Here is a 21,255-nt window from a genome sequence, read left to right as displayed (position 1 = left end):
GTCTCTTCTACATCAACATGTGTTCCCCCTCTTCTTCATGTCTCTTCTACATCAACATGTGTCCCCCTCTTCTTCATGTCTCTTCTACATCAACATGTGTCCCCTCTTCTTCATGTCTCTTCTTCATCAACATGTGTCCCCTCTTTCTTCATGTCTCTTATACATCAACATGTGTCCCCTCTTCTTCATGTCTCTTCTACATCAACATGTGTCCCCTCTTCGTTCATGTCTCTTCTACATCAACATGTGTCCCCTCTTCGTCATGTCCTCTTCTACATCAACATGTGTCCCCTCTTCTTCATGTCTCTCTACATCAGCATGTGTCCCCTCTTCTTCATGTCTCTTCTACATCAACATGTGTCCCCCTCTTCTTCATGTCTCTTCTACATCAACATGTGTCCCCTCTTCTTCATGTCTCTTCTACATCAACATGTGTCCCCTCTTCTTCATGTCTCTTCTACATCAACATGTGTCCCCTCTTCGTCATGTCTCTTCTACCATCAACATGTGTCCCCTCTTCGTCATGTCTCTTCTACATCAACATGGTCCCCTCTTCTTCATGTCTCTTCTACATCAACATGTGTCCCCTCTTCTTCATGTCTCTTCTACATCAACATGTGTCCCCTCTTCTTCATGTCTCTTCTACATCAACATGTGTCCCCTCTTCTTCATGTCTCTTCTACATCAGCATGTGTCCCCTTCTGAAAGTTTCAGGAACAAAGATTCTCTCTCTTTTTGTCCTGATCACTTTCTATAAAAACCTGATGATGTCATAACGATGTGTTGGCTTGTGTAACCATTAGCCAATCAGCAACCAAGGTAACCCCCCCCCCCCACCTTATCACCTGAATCTCCTCCTAGAGCACCATTGAGTTCTTTGTAACCAAATGTCTCTCAGAGGGGCGTGGGGAGGGGCTCCTTATTTTCATCTGAAGTAACAGACAGAGAATCAGCACTTTGGAAACAGGGCTGAAACAGAGGGGATTATGGGTAATGCTGCAATGATCTGTTTGGTGTTTGGAGCCAAACACTTCAGAGACATGTTAGGTATATATCTGAGACCTATAATACATTTATGAAAGACAGTATAATAGGGGACCTTTAAAGTGTGAATGAAGTGACCACTAAAACACACACATTTCTCCTCTGACCTGACAGGTGGTGTGTGGTTTCTGCTGCATAGGGATTGGCCGAAGTGGAGCCACATGTGTTCGGGAGCAGAGGGCCGGTGACGAGGTCCGGGTGGAGCAGAGCGGCTTTCAGAGGGCTGACGGAGTTAAAGAGGACGGCCGACAGACAGCCTGTGAAACCCAGAGAGGAGAGACGAGACATCTCTGGGTCCAACTCAACAGAGTCTGGAGAGGAGAGAAACATACATTAAAGATGGATCAGGAATCAGGAGAAACCTGACATTTCACCTAAAAATCTATTACAATGATATCCCGCCTCTTAAATTGTTGTTTTTTGGCCAAATACCAGCGCAAAACATATTTGGAAGCAAAAAAGCAACAACTACAACATACAGTGCACGTTTAGTGTCTAATTTACTCAACCACAACTTTATTTCGATGTATTGACCCCTACCTAAATGTTAACAATACATACATCTGACTTGATCAATGATGAACATGCAGGTAATTCACTTGAAGTGAGCATCTCCACTGTAAGTGTTGCTGCATTAAAATACAATAGAACCCCGATAACCCTACTGCATAAGCCAGCATCTGTATTATTGTTAGTTTGTAGGAGAAAATGTAATGTTTTGAGTGTTTGTTGTTTGGTGTGTAACTTCCGGGAAAAGAAGGAAATCCAATTATAGTCAAATCTAGCATAAATCATGTCTTCTCTTGTTGAGATTAATGTATTTTATGCACGGTCCTTGTTGAATAAAGACATAATAACAATAATAACAACAACCATAAAGAACACTGCAGCTTCAGCTTTCCAGAACAAATGACAATGCAATGTCTTCCTCCAAAGAAGATGCATTATGTAAGCAATAACAGAAGCATCATGTAAGAACCAACATCTTAAAGGGAACATCCTGAAAGTTGTTGTGGCTTTTGTTTCCTCTCGCTTCACAACTGTGTGAAAAGTTTGAAAACTAGTTGGGAATATGTTTTCGAAAAGAACATATTCAGAACATTTTCAATGCATCTTTGAATAATAGATACAAACTTCAGTTCATCCGGCTGAGTGGTTGGAATATGAATGATCTTTATCGTGTAAAGATTGTGCCTTTTCTGTTAGACGTCTGTCTGCCTTTTTCTCTGAAGCAATTCTCTCAGTTAAAAGCTAGTCCGTCGCATCCATTGTGTGCGTGTGGTTTTAATCACATCACATCTTAGTGCTTAAAGGCTCCAGTATTTAAATGTACTTCTTCATAGAGTACAAACAACAGCTGTCCCTGGGATGAGCAGCAGCGGTCTGAGAGACTGTCTGAGTGCTCTGAGCTGAAGGCCTCGTCTGGTTTCTACAGACTCACCTGGCACTCTGCCGAGCACCAGAGACCGGGGGCTGTTCAGTTCTGCATCCGACGTCAGGTTGAAGTCCTCTCTGGTGTTCTGGTCAATCTAAAAGAGATTATAAAGAAGCGTCACTTCAAATAGAATATACATACTTAAAAGGGTTATTACACAACTTTGACAGAAGTCATTCACTATGAAATCCATGCTTTTGTTTTTTGTGATTTTCCTTATTATTATATGTGTGATATAAAAACAACCATGCAAGACAAAGCAAAAGGATGCAACATACTAAGGATGTGTTGAACTTCTTACAATTGTACTGACAGGACCTCAGAATCAGGGAGACAGTTTCTATAAGCACTCATTCCTACCAATGTCCGTTAAACTTCTTAACATTGACAGGAAATGAAATGTAGTCGAAGTCAAATGTAATGAAATGTACTTTTTTTAATTTATTTTTTAATTTTAATTTTTTTAAATGTTGGCCATAAGGGTTGTGCAATAGGTCGCCATTGTCAGTATGTGCGTCTGCATGTATTGTGTTTGTTCAAACGGTGTATGATTGATGATATGTGTATGTCTCTTAAATGTCCACTAGTTTGTATATTATGTACATGTATGCGGAACTGCTGGACGGAGCCCAGAACGAATTTCCTTACGGGGACAATAAAGTATATCGTATCATATCGTATCGTATCTGGTTGAAACACAGTTGAAGAACCAGCTGTGTATCATCAGCATACAACCTGTTTTCTTCAAGGTTGTATCTTCCTGGTCGAATGTACTTATTGTAAGTCGCTTTGGATAAAAGCGTCAGCTAAATGTAATACATCATGTCTAACTGCAAAGTGCTCTCATGTATTTCCCTCTGCAAGCTATATTTAACAAATGATGCTTATAAAAAGTGGGGTGTACAGAATTGGCAATTTCCAAAAGTGAGGCGGACATGTCTCCAGCATCCCCAGCGTAAACGACACGGACCTGACAACTAAAATGAGACATTTTAAGCATGAGGCTCTGGTGCTCAAAGCTTAAAAAGCTAGTCTTATTTTGAAGGTAAGAGAAAGAGCCTGTTTGTCGGAGCTGATAACACGTGTGAGTCCGTTGTTTCACTGCGGCTCAGATTTATTATCTGTGAGTATTTCCAGCAACTCGTCCCTGCGTGTCGTCTTCTTGTAGATTCTCCCGCTGGTCGCTGTAGTCGACTGACAGAGAGGCTGCTGGGAACTGCAGGGTGACTCTGGTTTTAGTACTGACAGAGTGTGTGTGTGTGTGTGTGTGTGTGTGTGTGTTACCTGCAGAGAGACAGCATCTGCCCTCCTGCTGATGCTGACAGCATGAAGCTGTGCGTTGTTGAGGTTCCTCACTTTGCTCCTCAGGATCTCTGCCTCTCTGCTGCCGTCCAGCCTGTAGCGCACCTCCAGCATGTCTGACAGACAGACAGACAGACAGACAGACAGACAGACACCACACCACACACACACACACACACACACACACACACACACACACACACACACACACACACACACACACACACACACACACACACACACACCACACACACACACACACACACACACACACACACACACACCACACACACAGTTACCAAAGCTGTGGATTCAACAGCTCAGGAAGCAAAAGGCAGCTCCATTCAGCAGAGAGACAGACATTAACCTCACACAGATCCTAAAGGCAGAGCTACAATCGTAAAATAGGTTAGTATTTTTTAAATAAAGGTAAGAGGCTTACCGTGCTTGTTGAGCAGCACAGCGAGGTACTCTCTGTGGAAGGAGCTGACGAAGAGGAGCAGAGCCGGACTCTGACTCGTCCTGAAGCTCAGGGAGATGTTCTCTCCTCTCGGGGAGATGTTCTCTCCTCTCGGGGAGATGTTCTCTCCTCTCGGGGAGAAGTCAGAGGAAACGGAGCTGCCGTTCAACACCGACTCCCTGAAGGTGTAGCTGACGGATGTTCCTGACTTGAAGCTGGCTGAAACCTCTGCAGAGAGGGAGATGATGTAGGAAGTTTAATAACAGGGTGGTATGAGCGATTGTCTCCTTTGTAGCTTTATAGTAAGCAGGTGTAAAGCATAATAGGGCCCTTTAAACGCTGATACTTCGATAAGGTTACGGTCTTTAGGGGAAATTAGTCATTTTTACCTTTTACATTTTTAATCCCATGATAGCAAACACCTGAAGGTAAACTAAATCAGTTCATCTGGGGGATTTTTCACTATCCATTAGGCAACGCAAGTTAATTGATACAACTAGTTTCAACACAAGGCAATTCAAAGTGCTTCTCAAAAAACATTAAAAGCATTAAAACAGTGTTAATGAAACACAACAAACAGTCAAAACAAGCTTAATTAGTTTAATTCGGCAGAAAAAGAGAGAAAATGAAAACTAAACAAAGATAAAGTCAAGTATAACCCTATTTGTTTTCTTTTCGAATACAGATATCACAATATTACTGCTATTATAAGTTTTCTGTGAAAATGTGAATATTTTCAGTTTGCTGCCTTCAAGGTGTTTTAACACACACCTAGTCTTCTCGTTAATTACGTTATCACGGGAACATCAGAAACACAACCACTTATAAAAAAGCACACCAGCTGTTTTTTAATGTTAAGACATTACAGGAAATCACAGCTCTGAGTGTTTAATTATCAGATTCCTTTTGTCAGCTGCTTTCTGCTGAAAGAGGAGCAGCATGAGTTGTCAGAGCTGCTGTTCAAACACTACATGTATCACTGAGTTATAAGATGGAGAGCAAAGACATACAGTGGCTTTATACTCATTCAAAATTAAATGCAAATGATACGATCCCTACAAAACTGTGAACCAAACTTTAACCTTAGTCAAACTCAACTTTTAACAGTCAAGGCAAAAGGCAAATTCAGGCGGTAAGCCAAACCTATTTGAATGAGTGAAAACACACAGAAAATCAATCTGTAAAAGCTTCTTCAAATGAAATGTTGACCCTTTGAAACAGCTTTTACTGTATGGTAATGTTGTTCCTAATTTATCGTTCCAGCACGAAATGATGGTGACATTTCCACCCTGACCCTAAGTCTAACCCGTTACTCCCCAAGCTTGTTTGCAATGTAACACATTCAGTATTCAGGCTGTGATTTCGGGGGTCAGCAGTTTTTGGACATCAGCCACACACCAAAAGCCAAACGTTTCCAAAGATAAGCATCTGTCAGGATTAGTTTTCAGGGAAATGTTCATCAAACAAATATTGGAAGAGGAAGAAATTGTAGCAAGATCATTTTGCCACAAAAATTACTTGAAGGTAAAATGATTTCCCCAATTTTTCATACAATAGGGTCCTTAAATCCCCATCATTATGCCCCAGGTGCTGCTGGGAGATTAGGCGTACCTCCAGAGATGGCACAAGTACACACATCCTTTACTCAAGTAGAAGTACATGATACTCGTGTTCAAACATACTCTGGTAAAGTAGAAGTACTGACTAAACTTTTTTACTCAAGTAAAAGTAAAGAGGGCTTTGAAATGTACTTAAGTAAAAAGTACCCATAACTAGCAGCTGTTTTAAAGAGTACCTGACCTCCCTTTATATTAATAGAACAATAATGTCATTGTTAGCTAATTAATGTTTCCATGCTGAACAACGGCAACATGACAACGTTTCCATTGGTCCCTCTTCTTTAGAGAAGACCAGGAAATGATGGATACACGGATCGTGTTCAAATCAATAGGCACGCAATGACTCTAAAGAATAATGATCACGCATCAAACACACATTCAGACTAAAGGAACCAGCTGTTTGGGAAATGAGAGAAGTAGAAAGTACAAGTATTTGAGTTCAACATGTAAGAAGTAGAAAGTACAGGTATTTGAGTTCAACATGTAAGAAGTAGAAAGTACAGGTATTTGGGTTCAACATGTAAGAAGTAGAAAGTACAGGTATTTGAGTTCAACATGTAAGAAGTAGAAAGTACAGGTATTTGAGTTCAACATGTAAGAAGTAGAAAGTACAGGTATTTGAGTTCAACATGTAAGAAGTAGAAAGTACAGGTATTTGAGTTCAACATGTAAGAAGTAGAAAGTACAGGTATTTGAGTTTCAACATGTAAGAAGTAGAAAGTACAGGTATTTGGGTTCAACATGTAAGAAGTAGAAAGTACAGGTATTTGAGTTCAACATGTAAGAAGTAGAAAGTACAGGTATTTGAGTTCAACATGTAAGAAGTAGAAAGTACAGGTATTTGAGTTCAACATGTAAGAAGTAGAAAGTACAGGTATTTGAGTTCAACATGTAAGAAGTAGAAAGTACAGGTATTTGAGTTCAACATGTAAGAAGTAGAAAGTACAGGTATTTGGGTTCAACATGTAAGAAGTAGAAAGTACAGGTATTTGTGTTCAAGATGTAAGAAGTAGAAAGTACAGGTATTTGTGTTCAACATGTAAGAAGTAGAAAGTACAGGTATTTGTGTTCAACATGTAAGAAGTAGAAAGTACAGGTATTTGGGTTCAACATGTAAGAAGTAGAAAGTACAGGTATTAGTGTTCAACATGTGAGAAGTAGAAAGTACAGGTATTTGGGTTCAACATGTAAGAAGTAGAAAGTACAGGTACTTGTGTTCAACATGTAAGAAGTAGAAAGTACAGGTATTTGAGTTCAACATGTAAGAAGTAGAAAGTACAGGTATTTGAGTTCAACATGTAAGAAGTAGAAAGTACAGGTATTTGGGTTAAAAATGTAAGAAGTAGAAAGTACAGGTATTTGTGTTCAAAATGTAAGAAGTAGAAAGTACAGGTATTTGTGTTCAACATGTAAGAAGTAGAAAGTACAGGTATTTGTGTTCAACATGTAAGAAGTAGAAAGTACAGGTATTTGGGTTCAACATGTAAGAAGTAGAAAGTACAGGTATTTGTGTTCAAGATGTAAGAAGTAGAAAGTACAGGTATTTGTGTTCAACATGTAAGAAGTAGAAAGTACAGGTATTTGTGTTCAACATGTAAGAAGTAGAAAGTACAGGTATTTGGGTTCAACATGTAAGAAGTAGAAAGTACAGGTATTAGTGTTCAACATGTGAGAAGTAGAAAGTACAGGTATTTGGGTTCAACATGTAAGAAGTAGAAAGTACAGGTACTTGTGTTCAACATGTAAGAAGTAGAAAGTACAGGTATTTGAGTTCAACATGTAAGAAGTAGAAAGTACAGGTATTTGAGTTCAACATGTAAGAAGTAGAAAGTACAGGTATTTGGGTTAAAAATGTAAGAAGTAGAAAGTACAGGTATTTGTGTTCAACATGTAAGAAGTAGAAAGTACAGGTATTTGGGTTTAAAATGTAAGAAGTAGAAAGTACAGGTATTTGGGTTTAAAATGTAAGAAGTAGAAAGTACAGGTATTTGGGTTTGAAATGTAAGAAGTAGAAAGTACAGGTATTTGTATTCAACATGTAAGAAGTAGAAAGTACAGGTATTTGTGTTCAACATGTAAGAAGTAGAAAGTACAGGTATTTGTGTTCAACATGTAAGAAGTAGAAAGTACAGGTATTTGGGTTCAAAATGTAAGAAGTAGAAAGTACAGGTACTTGTGTTCAACATGTAAGAAGTAGAAAGTACAGGTATTTGAGTTCAACATGTAAGAAGTAGAAAGTACAGGTATTTGTGTTCAACATGTAAGAAGTAGAAAGTACAGGTATTTGGGTTCAAAATGTAAGAAGTAGAAAGTACAGGTATTTGTGTTCAACATGTAAGAAGTAGAAAGTACAGGTACTTGTGTTCAACATGTAAGAAGTAGAAAGTACAGGTATTTGAGTTCAACATGTAAGAAGTAGAAAGTACAGGTATTTGTGTTCAACATGTAAGAAGTAGAAAGTACAGGTATTTGTGTTCAACATGTAAGAAGTAGAAAGTACAGGTATTTGTGTTCAACATGTAAGAAGTAGAAAGTACAGGTATTTGTGTTCAACATGTAAAGAAGTAGAAAGTACAGGTATTTGGGTTAAAAATGTAAGAAGTAGAAAGTACAGGTATTTGTGTTCAACATGTAAGAAGTAGAAAGTACAGGTATTTGGGTTCAACATGTAAGAAGTAGAAAGTACAGGTATTTGGGTTCAAAATGTAAGAAGTAGAAAGTACAGGTATTAGTGTTCAACATGTGAGAAGTAGAAAGTACAGGTATTTGGGTTCAACATGTAAGAAGTAGAAAGTACAGGTATTTGAGTTCAACATGTGAGAAGTAGAAAGTACAGGTATTTGGGTTAAAATGTAAGAAGTAGAAAGTACAGGTATTTGTGTTCAACATGTAAGAAGTAGAAAGTACAGGTATTTGGGTTAAAAATGTAAGAAGTAGAAAGTACAGGTATTTGTGTTCAACATGTAAGAAGTAGAAAGTACAGGTATTTGGGTTCAAAATGTAAGAAGTAGAAAGTACAGGTATTTGAGTTCAAAATGTAAGAAGTAGAAAGTACAGGTATTTGGGTTTGAAATGTAAGAAGTAGAAAGTACAGGTATTTGTGTTCAACATGTAAGAAGTAGAAAGTACAGGTATTTGTATTCAACATGTAAGAAGTAGAAAGTACAGGTATTTGTGTTCAACATGTAAGAAGTAGAAAGTACAGGTATTTGGGTTCAAAATGTAAGAAGTAGAAAGTACAGGTACTTGTGTTCAACATGTAAGAAGTAGAAAGTACAGGTATTTGAGTTCAACATGTAAGAAGTAGAAAGTACAGGTATTTGTGTTCAACATGTAAGAAGTAGAAAGTACAGGTATTTGTGTTCAACATGTAAGAAGTAGAAAGTACAGGTATTTGTGTTCAACATGTAAGAAGTAGAAAGTACAGGTATTTGGGTTAAAAATGTAAGAAGTAGAAAGTACAGGTATTTGTGTTCAACATGGAAGAAGTAGAAAGTACAGGTACTTGTGTTCAACATGTAAGAAGTAGAAAGTACAGGTATTTGGGTTAAAAATGTAAGAAGTAGAAAGTACAGGTATTTGGGTTCGAAATGTAAGAAGTAGAAGTAAGAAGTCGTCAGAAAAATAAGTAGTGGAGTAAAGTACTGATACCAGAACAATGTACTTAAGTACAGTAACAAAGTATTTGTACTGCACTACTTCCCACCTCTGGGCGTACCTGTGTGGCAGAAGGCTCCGGTGAAGGCAGAGGAGGAGCAGTCGCAGGAGAAGCTGAGCGCTCTCTCCACACAGCGACCCTGGTTCTTACAGAGCGAGCCGTAGCTGCTGCAGTGACCCGGACACCCGGCCTGGACCCCGGGGGTGATCCTCGCCCTCTGATCCAGATCCAGGGTGACCCCGTTCAGCTGCAGAGAGCGGATACACCCCCGAAAACCCTTCTGCCTGGACGCTGTGCCCCCTGAAGAGAAGACGCAGAGGAAACATTTCAGCATGCTGTATTGCATCTTGCCTTTTCTCTTTTTATATGACTGTTAGAAAAATATCCCTCGTCCCCGGCTTGAGCTTCAATCTCAGGATCCATGTGTTTCTGATCCTTTCCAGAATGGAAGTAGTCATCACATACAGAGCATCAACTAGCTCCTGAACAGTGTCCTTCACATGCTGATATCCAAGAGAGGGAGTTACACAGTCACAAGATGGAGGAATAGAAAGCAGTATTCAATGTTTAGTTCAGATTAGCTCCACGTCAGAAATGAGCATGCTTGTCATATGTCTCTCTCCATAGAGGCTGACTCATCATGTTAATCACATAGCTATCATATGCCTAAAACAGTCCTGATGCTCTTCTGGGTAATCACACATCCTGTCATGTTCACAGCTACAGTTGGGATACCTTTGTCATCATGTGGACTCTGATATTGGAAGAGCACATTCAGTATTTTCCCAACAATGTCTCACTCTCTTCTTCACTGCAAAAGCCGTCCATCTTATAACAAGGAAAATGGAGTGTGATTTGAGGAGATACAGATTTAAAATAAGTGTAATAATCTGCCAGTGCAGCGAGCGAGATGATTAGGCTAACAAAGAAATCTTAAAATAAGAATAAAAAGGATTAAAATAAGAAACATATCTGGATGCTAGAAAAGGGACGAATGTCTAAAAAAAGCAGAAAAAGACAGACATGTTGTTGCTTTAGGAATAATTGTCATGATTTCTCATAAATAAATACGAATCTGACTTTAAAGGACCCCATGTGATTCTTAACACAGAAAATATCTGCGGTATTCCCGACCTGAGTTATGCTTCCGACAGAGGACATTGTTAGTGCAAGATCTACAGCTCCTCTACGACAACCATCAGCAACAAGTGGACATAGAGAATTACATGAACAACATGTTGCTAAATCTACCGAGGGGCATACACAGAAGGGCAACCATGGCAACCATGCTCGGGGGTCTTCTTCGCTGCTTTTGGTGTATTTTGTGGCGAAAGCACAGCGCCACTTACAGGCCCGGCATATGTACTACAGCGTCTCCAGCGCTTTTGTGCGGTCTCGTGCGGAAGTACAGCGCCACTTACAGGCCCGGCATATGTACTACAGCGTCTCCAGCGCTTTGGTGCGGTCTCGTGCGGAAGTACAGCGCCACTTACAGGCCCGGCATATGTACTACAGGCCTCTCCAGCGCTTTTCGTGCGGTCTCGTGCGGAAGTACAGCGCCACTTACAGGCCCGGCATATGTACTACAGCGTCTCCAGCGCTTTGGTGCGGTCTCGTGCGGAAGTACAGCGCCACTTACAGGCCCGGCATATGTACTACAGCCTCTCCAGCGCTTTCGTGCGGTCTCGTGCGGAAGTACAGCGCCACTTACAGGCCCGGCATATGTACTACAGCGTCTCCAGCGCTTTCGTGCGGTCTCGTGCGGAAGTACAGCGCCACTTACAGGCCCGGCATATGTAGGCTACTACAGCGTCTCCAGTGGTCTCGTGTGAACGGACACGTTAAATGAGCCGAATGCGTGTGAACGGAAGACTTTTTTGAAAACGAATTCGGTGCGTAAACGCAAACGTTCCCGTGTAAATGGGGTCTTACTCCGGAAAAAGTCAGAAAAAGAAAGTTAAATTGAACTTCATATTTAGTTCACCTTATTTCTTTCTTTTCCCTGCAGAGGCTCTCACACATCACTCATGCAAAAAGGTGCAGTTTTTTCAAGCCTGATGCTCCTAGTGCCAAACTATTTTGAGCAATTATTTCTGTTCAATAGCCCGTCTAACTCGCACAATTTAGGGCCATTTTCTGCCACTTTACTTTATGTTCCCGGAAGAATTTAATTGACGAGTAGAAGGAAAACTTTTCAACCTTTAGACACGATAAATGTGAAACCCATACTAATGCTACAGCAGCTCATTATACGAGCAAACCTCAAATCACAATGCTTTTTATAAATACTGACTATTTGTTCAAAGGAAAATGTGCTTTTTAATTTAAATTCATACTTTCCAAGCAGCGTTTCCTTCGTTTCTGAATAGTATTAAACTTCCTACCTAGTTTTAATCACAAAGTCTTCATTATTTCCTATTTTCAAAGTGCAGATTGATTTGAAAAAGTCTGCACTACTTGATAGATAGAGTGGGAGGGATGAAACCCACTTTAATGGTCACACACAGTGACATGTGTTCTCTGCATTTAACCCACGCTAGTACCAGGAGTCCTAGGAGCAGTGGGCAGCTATTGTACAGCGCCCGGGGAGCAATGGGAGTGAGGGGGAAGGGGGGTGTCCGGTGCCTTGCTCAAGGGCACCACGGCAGGGCAGGAGGTGAACTGGGAACTAGTAGCAGTCCACACTCAGGTCTGGTCGGGGACTTGAACCGGCGACCCTACAGCTCCCCTACTGACTGAGCCACTGCCTTCATATATTGATATATCTCAATCAAATATAAATGCAGATGTGATGTTCTCCATGATGGATTATGCAAGCCAAGCAAGCCTTTTCATACCATATATTATTTAATCAAAATAAAATCGTATTATTTCTCTAATCAAATTGCAGGGTGACAGTGACTGATATCACATTTTATAATAAACACCTACATAAACAAAGATTTGTCACTACCTTCAAACTGAATTTCTGAAATGATGAGCTGATGAAACGCTGTGAAACAAAAACTGGCAGGTGAAAAATTCAAGGCTTTTCATTGGCTGTTATCACCAAACGGATTGCTCATGTGAAAAGCTGGCAAGCCGTCAATCTTTCTGACAAATCTCCTGTCCTGCCTGGCATGTTTTTCCCTTTCCAGCGCATAATTTAGACTCCAGAAGTTATTGTTTTCTCACATTACAACCTCGAACTGTCCTCCAAGTTTACTCTGCTGCCAAACTGGCAACTTGGAGACGTTTATGATGAGATAAACAGCTTTCTGGGACTGCAGCGCTGATGAGGTTCATATCAGGGCTTGGAGTTTCATCAGGAGCTGTCAGGAAAGTTCCTCCACTAATGGACTTGATATAAACTCTGCACCAAGGTTACTGGGAGGAAACTGACCACTACAAACAAGACTTTCACAGCATCATCCTGAGGACTTTATCTCAGTTTATTACATGGCTTAGTTGAATACTCGATTCTGATTGGTCAATTCAGAACACGTGACACGTTGTTAATACCGAACAGACCGCTGTCAAGGACTTATTGACCGTTGTTAAGGACGCTCACATCTTCAGAAAGAAGTCCGGTCGATTTAACTGTATACCGTTGGGCCGAAAAGCAAACTGCATGCAGTTTGCTTTTCGAACTGGGACATGAAAAACAGCGCAGAAGTAACGGGCAGAAACCCTCCTTTTTACGCAGCGGTCCAGACATAGACATCAAACGGCGACACATATTCAGTTGCCAGTTACTTTGGCATTAGGGCAGGGATATCTAGATACTTTCCAAGGTTTGACTTAATGAATTGTGCTACTTTTAAAGCAAGCAGCGATGTTTTCAAATCTGTAATCAAAAAGCTCCTCAAAAACGCAAGCAGTTCCTGCCGTTGTCTTTTCAAACTGACAAGAGACGCTCTAACTGTTTTTCAAATGTAACAGTTTGAAAAGCAAGCAAACTGTCTGATTGTCTTTAGTTTTCCGCTGTCGTGTGATAGCAACATGGAGGATTTTAACATTAATTTTAATATATTTGGAGAGCACAGTAATTTGGAGGAATGGTTAGTGGCTGATGAGTCCCCAGTGAAGAAAAGAAGAAGACAAGAGGGACAAGAAAACAGCGGAGAAGTAACGGGCAGAAACCCTCCTTTTTACGCAGCGGTCCAGACATAGACATCAAACGGCGACACATATTCAGTGTGCAGTTCCTTTGGCATTAGGGCAGGGATATCTAGATACTTTCCAAGGTTTGACATCATGAAGTGTGCTACTTTTAAAGCAAGCAGCGATGTTTTCAAATCTGTAATCAAAAAAGCTCCTCAAAAACGCTATCGAAGCAGTTCCTGCCGTTGCTACGTTAGTTCAAACGGTAACAACGGACTATTTTCTTAGCGGATGCATGTCAATTTAAATCAATACAACTATTTTTTAAATCAATAAAATAATTTTCTAAATCCATAAAAGCATTTCAATTAATATTGGGATTCATAATGTTACTTTGTTGAGAATGTGGCCATGTAATAAGCGGGATAATGTGCAGCAACTTGGTCATTATGGGGAAAAGAACACCTTCATGCCGATCTAGATCCCTCCGCTTCGCGTCGGGCTCCTGATCAGCCTGTCGGTGTTCTTTTCCCCATAATGACCGCGTTGCTGCACATTATCCCTTACCTATTAGGTGTTTATAAAGGTATCAGTTCCATAACCTTGGCCTGTGTTTCGTTCCTTTGCTGAGGTTTTGGATTGATTGATCTTTTTTAAATCTGTCTGTTTCAATGTGGATCAATAAGCAGACAGCTGCTCCCTGTACAGAGTGAACTAAGATCGGAGCTTTAGTGAGGAGTATTGCTGAAGGCTTAACGTTTCCGTCACTATCTGTTTACTTCAGGAGGCTGCCAGCTTCCCTTGGGTCAATACAAAAAGCCATACCACTACAGAGTAATCTTTGTGTGTGTGGGTGTGTGTGTGTGAAAGAAAAGGTACAGAGTCAAGGAGAGAAATTGAAAGGAAGGCAGAGAGAGAAATATGGTTTTCATTGAGGACTGAAATGAAGGGGAGGTTATTGGAAATGTGTACATAGCCATTATTGTGTATAGAGATGGTGTGAATACCGTATTGTTTTCTTTGTTAAAGCAGTTTTGAATTGCATTTAAATGAAGTTAGCTACATTTTCATCCCTTACTTCTTACACCACTTCATCCCTTCCTTCTTACTTCCCTTGATCCCTATCTCTTGTGGTTTAATGAAAACTGGGATGATCAACTTATTCTCCTTGGACATGAACATTGTTATCAATCAGTGATCAAAGCAATCATTAAAACGTGCGGCCAACAAAAAGTACAACGGCCCTGTGTCACCTCTCTTCCACACACACACCTCACGCAGGTGAACAGGATTATAATGAGTGCCGCCCATATCCATGTGACCCAAGCCAACCAATCAACAGCGACCAAACAAACATCCTATATCAAAAACAAACGCATTGTTATATACGTTTCATGGCTCCTACACATCCCTTCATCTGTTCATCCACATCGCCTTACTCCCCTTCATTCATCCCCCCTCCTTCATCCCACACTTCCTACATCCCTTCTTCCATCTGTACATCCCTATCTCCATACATCCATCACTAGATGCCTTCCTCCTTCTCTACATCACCACATCCCTTCCGCCCTACATGCAATCATCAGTGTATCCCCCTCTACATCCCGTCATCCCTTTCATCATCCCTTTATCACTTCCCCCCTACACCCCTCATCCTTTCCTACATCCCTTACAATCTATCATCCCTTCAACCCTTCATCCCTTCCTTCATGCTCTTCCCTCTGTCTCACATCATTCCTCTATTTAATGTCATGCATCATTTCTGTCAGTGCAGTTACCATCCAGGGCTTTTATTCAGATTGTGCACAAACAACATCCCTCATCCTTCTTCGCCCCAGCCCCTTACATTCAATATCTCCTGTAAATACATCCACACACACACACACACACACACACACACACACACACACACACACACACACACACACACACACACACACACACACACACACACACCACACACACACACACACACACACACACACACACACACACACACACACACACACACACACACACACACACCACACACACACACTCACCTATAAATAGCTGGCTGTTGAGCTGCAGGTGGATGTGCCCATCAGCCGGCGCCTCCTGAGTGGCAGCCGGCAGCTCGTCGAGGCGCAGCGACGCCTCTTTAACGTTTCGCTCGGCGCGGATGCGGTGCCACCGGTTATCATTCAGCGGAGAGTCGGCCTGCACACGGACCTCCAGAGGACCGTTCCCCACGTCGAAGGAGAACACCACCTCAGAGGAAGCTGAGGAGAAGAGGCAAGAAAGTCAATACTTCATTCAAGATTCATGTGCATAGCTACAGTGTAATTAAACAATTACATGCTTAGGTCACAGGCTCCTCCAACAGTGCAACACAATAAACAGATCAAATAATGCAAGTTAAAACGAATCGACTCCACTTCGAGCGATAGAACTATTAACGAAGCACTTATATACTAACTAAGGACTGGTTTATCTAAAGCCAGTTGAGTAGCACTTGAAATGTTTGGCTCTATGAAACCTGATGTACTTCTATGATTCTGTTTTCTTCAAGGTTGTGTCTTCCTGGTCGAATGTACTTATTGTAAGTCGCTTTGGATAAAGCGTCAGCTAAATGTAATGTAATGTAATGTAAAATAAAATTGAATATAATAGAAATAGTGCAGAACAGTCTATATACAAGTAATTGGAATATGGATATATATATATAAGTATTCCTGCACATATTTAACAAAGCCAAAGCCCTTTATTTGTGGATTGGAAAATGATTTTTTTTTTCTCACTTTCTGTTTTTATTTGTGGGAATTGAAACTTATTTATCTCCATTGCAAAAAAGTGGGATTTGAATTGGCATAAGCCGGAAAATAGTTAATGTCTTGTTGTGAAAGCCTCATGACTTATGAAACGCGTCGCTGTGTTTCATCATAAATTGGCAAAACTGAAACCAACACTAAAATAAATCATTAGAAAGAATCAGATATTTGAAAAATAATAAGTAAAGGCTTTAGTGTCAAGGCAAAGGGTGTCATTTCTTTGTCAGTCCTAATTCTGCAGCTTCACTTATTACTAACAAACATGGCAACTTTCAAGAGAGACATCTGATGGCCGGCTGCAGCCTTAAATCCGATTTCCTGCATAAGCTAGTTTCTTATGTGGAAATATTAATATATTTTTATAGGTGTCATAGAGGTATCATAAAGAGTGACCTTTCAACAGAAATGCACTACAGTGATAATATAACTATAAACCATGGTGGGCATAAAGAAAATGTGTTGCAGTGGACTAGAACAATGGCACCGCAGTGATTTCCCAGAGGCGCTCTTGGCTGAAACTTGTTATTATTTTTAGGGTAGAGGAGTTCTGAGACGGTCACCTCGAGCCGAGTTCAATCCAGGTGAAACTTTAACTCCCGGGTCGATCCCTCCTGCTCACATCTGAGCGCAGTGCGGACTAGACTTCTAACTGGATGGGTTTTACTTACAGCTGAGTTCGATCCGGATGAAGTCTTTGATGCCCAAGTTTTCCAGGAAGACTCCGGAGGATGAGGTGGTTTTAAACAGGAAGGAGACGTCTGCACTCAGCTCTCCGTGGAATGTGGGAAAGTGGAGGTACGATGTCTCCTTGTCGAAAAACGCAGCATTCCAGACATTTTCTGAGGATAAATGGAAAGCTATAAGCATCATCCAGGTCAGGGGTGTCCAAACTACGGCCCGCGGACCATTTTGAAGCCCTCAGCCAATTTAAAAAAAAAAAGGAATATGGCCCACAAATCTAACTTGTGCTTGTCTTATATTGTACTACTTAAATATAAATATAAACATATATTACACAGTAGTATTCATGTGTTAATAAGATAACTTTTCAAATATATTCAGTCAATTAAAGTTGGAAACATTTTCTAACATATCTGAGTTGATAAGAGAAAAGCCAAATGACTTATTTACAAAACAAGCTTGAAATACACCCTTCATATTTCTCCTTATTAGAATCAATCTGAGGCTTTTGTTTTAAGGGATGAGCTGCCAACACACACAAGCATCATCTACCTACATTGATTGATTTTGCTAACTTATAACTGAACTTAGTGAGTGGCCCAGCCCTTCGTATATTTTTCTGTATGTGGCCCTCGGTGAAAAAACTTTGGACGCCCCTGATCCAGGTCTTTTGGTTGTAAAAAGAAAAATATTGACTTACTGTCCCCGTGGCAGCGCAGGGGCCCAACCCTGAAGGCGCTCTCTGAGCCCGGTCTGTGGACGTCTCCAAGAACCAGAGAGCGGACCGGAAGGGTCTCCTTATGGGTCAGCAGCCCCGAGTCATTCGCCCTGAGAGGTGGGGAGGAGACGAGAGGGGAGGAAGAAGAGGAAGAAGCTGGGTATAAAGAGGAAACCAAAGACTTGAAGGTGAAGAAATAAGAATAAGTTGGAGAAGCCTGTGACCTAAGATTTTCATCGGCATAAATATACGCTATGTTCGTATGACAAAATAAAGAACCTTGAACCACGATCTTATTATAGGATAACTTATATTTTAAGTGTTTTCAGAGTATGGTAAACATGCTTTACGGTCAATTTGATTTTGTAGCCATGAACTTGAAAGGCAAGTGAAAGAAAAAGGCTTTGCCCGGATAATCTTCATTCATTACAAATATGTTCCGTCTGTGAAACAGGGGGGGAAATGGTTGATCTTGCCAGGAGATAAAAAAGTCCATGCTATTAAAACTAAAATAATGTATGTTCCTTCCAGGTGAGTTTTTCACTTCTACAAGCCCTAACACAAAGTTATTGTATGTGTGAGAAAGTTACGTAACATTACTGTGTTGCTGCCTTTAAGCACAAAACAAAACAAAACAAGAAAATCCCCTAATGAACTTTTCAAACATGTTTTCGTCGCAGATGAAACATTGGAGAAAATTATCCCAACTTTTTCTTTATTTTTCTTACTGGCTTTAAAGATCCCCTATTATACTGTTTTTCATCAATATATTATAGGTCTCAGATATATACAAAAAATGTCTCTGAAGTGTGTGGCTCCAAACACCAAACAGATCATTGCAGCATTACCCATAATCCCCTCTGTTTCAGCCCTGTTTCAAAAGTGCTGATTCTCTGTCTGTTACTTTAGATGAAAAATAAGGAGCCCCTCCCCACGCCCCTCTGAGAGACATTTGGTTAAAAATATAATGGTGCTCTAGGAGGAGATTCAGGTGATAAGGTGGGGGGTTACCTTGGATGGTGATTGGCTAATGGTTACACAAGACAACACATCGTTATGACATCATAAAGTGGCCAAAATCTGATCAGCTCATTTTCAGACAGGTTTTTATAGAAATGGATCAGGACAAAAAGAGAGAGAATCTTTTTTCCTGAAACTTTCAGAGTCTCTTTTCACAGAGGGGACACATGTTGATGTAGAAGAGACATGAAGAAGAGGGGACACATGTTGATGTAGAAGAGACATGAAGAAGAGGGACACATGTTGATGTAGAAGAGACATGAAGAAGAGGGACACATGTTGATGAAGAAGAGACATGAAGAAGAGGGGACACATGTTGATGTAGAAGAGACATGAAGAAGAGGGGACACATGTTGATGTAGAAGAGACATGAAGAAGAGGGACAACATGTTGATGAAGAAGAGACATGAAGAAGAGGGGACACATGTTATGTGAAGAGACATGAAGAAGAGGGACACATGTTGATGAAGAAGAGACATGAAGAACAGGGGACACATGTTGATGTAGAAGAGACATGGAGAAGAGGGGACACATGTTGATGTAGAAGAGACTAGCATTATAGATGACCTTTAAGGCGTCCCTTAATTTTTTATTTGTGTTGCTCTAAGTAAGCGTAGTACCAGTGAGTGTGTCCAGCGTCACAGTTGCAGTAGTGTTTGGGGTCCACACAGTTCTCCTGCAGACCACAGGCACACTGCTGACTTCCTGCTGGAGCTCCGCCCCAATACGTCTGCACCTGTCCTCCACCCGGACCCCCCACCCACCAGCTGAGCAGAGGGCCGTCTGCAACACAAAACAAACACACTTTAATTTCTTCCTTTTTTCTGGACAATGAACTATGCAGCCCTTTACTGCTGGTCTCATCAGTGCTGCTTGGTACAGTATATGTTTAAATGTGTTGTTCTTTAAATGATTTGTATGTATTTTAACCTGCACATGTAAAGTGTTGCGTTCCTTCCTAAAAGCACTTGATAAATAAAATGTATCATTATTATGTGTGTTCATATTCCTAATTTAGTATATCGTACATGGGGCTAGCATGGGTTTGTGTTTTATTTTTTATTCTGTTAATCTTTAAACGTGTAAAGCTTAACAAGTGCTATTAAAATAAAGTAATTGTTATTATGAAATGATTGTTTTAATTCATTTAAGTCTGTCATGAACAAACGCACTAACATTTTAGGAGTCATATTCATTTACAAACCCTAATTCAGCTTTCTTTTTGGTACTGAAACTTTATATTAAACTCTATGATGTTTCACAGGATACTCCACATTTGTACCTGGTGTGTTGAGGAGGCGGGACTTCCTGCAGAGGTAGATCACTTCCTGTTCACAGTGCTCTGATTGGCTGATGATGGCGGTCAGCTGCTCCTCTTCAGCCGTGTATTCAAAGTGAGCCGAGTGCTGATTTTTCCCCGGAGAGGGTCGGACCCTCGTCAGATCTGTGTTGTTGTGTTGGATCACCGTCCACGTGTGGTCCTCTGGAGGAGGGAGACACAGAAGAAAGGAAATAAATATGCATTTATTTAAAGTTTTTTTTCCGTTTATGTGGAACATTTAAATGCCGTTAGAGGTCAAGGCTGCAAAATCTGTCTTGTATGTATTTCATCCCATCCTTTTGCATTTTATAGTACAGTATAGTTTGCTGGTATTTAGTTCATTTTATTACCTGTGTGTGTTTATTACACTTTACGTGTTCTGTTTTTATGAGAAAGCTACTTTTTACAGTCTGAAAGATGCTATATAAATACATTTTATGATTAGATATGTCAATACTAGGCAAGAAATACGGACAAATATAATGGGGAATGAAAGAGACTGTACAAAGAGAGTGTGTGTGTGTGTGTGTGTGTGTTTGTGTGTGTGTGTTTGTGTGTGTACTATATACCTGTCATGTTGCAGTATATCAGCTGTGGTCTGATGGGCCCGCTGCCGTCAACATCAATGTAATAACACCCCGACGTGTTTCCTCTGTGTTTGTACGCCTCACAGGACTGCTCGTATATCGCTGGGGAGAGACACACGGCATTATCATCAACATCATAAAGAACACAGTCATTCATGTTCGCTGTCTTTTGTTGGAAAACTGTCTTTCGGAAGTATTTCTCAAAGACAGTCAAAGCTTTCCTCCCAAAACAGGCATTGCACTGCACTCCAAATAGATGGCACTACACACATATTGAATCTTATATCATTCTAATAAAAACATCTCTTTTACAGCAGAGGGAAATAAAATGTTATTTTTAATTAGTCCCCTCATTTTTAAAACCGTTTTTATTATATATTTAGCTTCCTCCTTTTTTTCTATTCTAAATCTTCTCCACACTCCCACTGATGGTTGCTGACCAGATTTCAGCCTGACCTTCTCCAACAACGTCTGCAGGGACTTGTCTTAAAAGCAAAATGTTGTCTCATTACAGGAA

The 21,255-nt window shown here is 40.5% G+C and overlaps 1 protein-coding gene across 1 annotated transcript in view; it reads right to left on the bottom strand.

The window, feature by feature from the left end:
* LOC117563164 (contactin-associated protein-like 4) overlaps nucleotides 1-20,840 on the bottom strand; it is a gene marked incomplete at its 5' end in the record, with an annotated part of 29,223 nt that extends 8,383 nt beyond the window's left edge. The window contains 11 exon segments of the mRNA XM_034241343.1: nucleotides 1,152-1,355; nucleotides 2,486-2,573; nucleotides 3,764-3,897; nucleotides 4,224-4,469; nucleotides 9,579-9,818; nucleotides 15,644-15,862; nucleotides 17,080-17,250; nucleotides 17,793-17,920; nucleotides 19,451-19,613; nucleotides 20,113-20,313; nucleotides 20,721-20,840. Coding sequence (XP_034097234.1) covers nucleotides 1,152-1,355; nucleotides 2,486-2,573; nucleotides 3,764-3,897; nucleotides 4,224-4,469; nucleotides 9,579-9,818; nucleotides 15,644-15,862; nucleotides 17,080-17,250; nucleotides 17,793-17,920; nucleotides 19,451-19,613; nucleotides 20,113-20,313; nucleotides 20,721-20,840 — 1,914 coding nt within the window.
* Nucleotides 20,841-21,255: the final 415 nt, after the last annotated feature.

The sequence above is a fragment of the Gymnodraco acuticeps genome, unplaced genomic scaffold (assembly GCF_902827175.1).
Source record: "Gymnodraco acuticeps unplaced genomic scaffold, fGymAcu1.1, whole genome shotgun sequence".
NCBI lineage: Eukaryota > Metazoa > Chordata > Actinopteri > Perciformes > Bathydraconidae > Gymnodraco > Gymnodraco acuticeps.
This window is presented reverse-complemented; position numbering and strand designations above follow the sequence as displayed.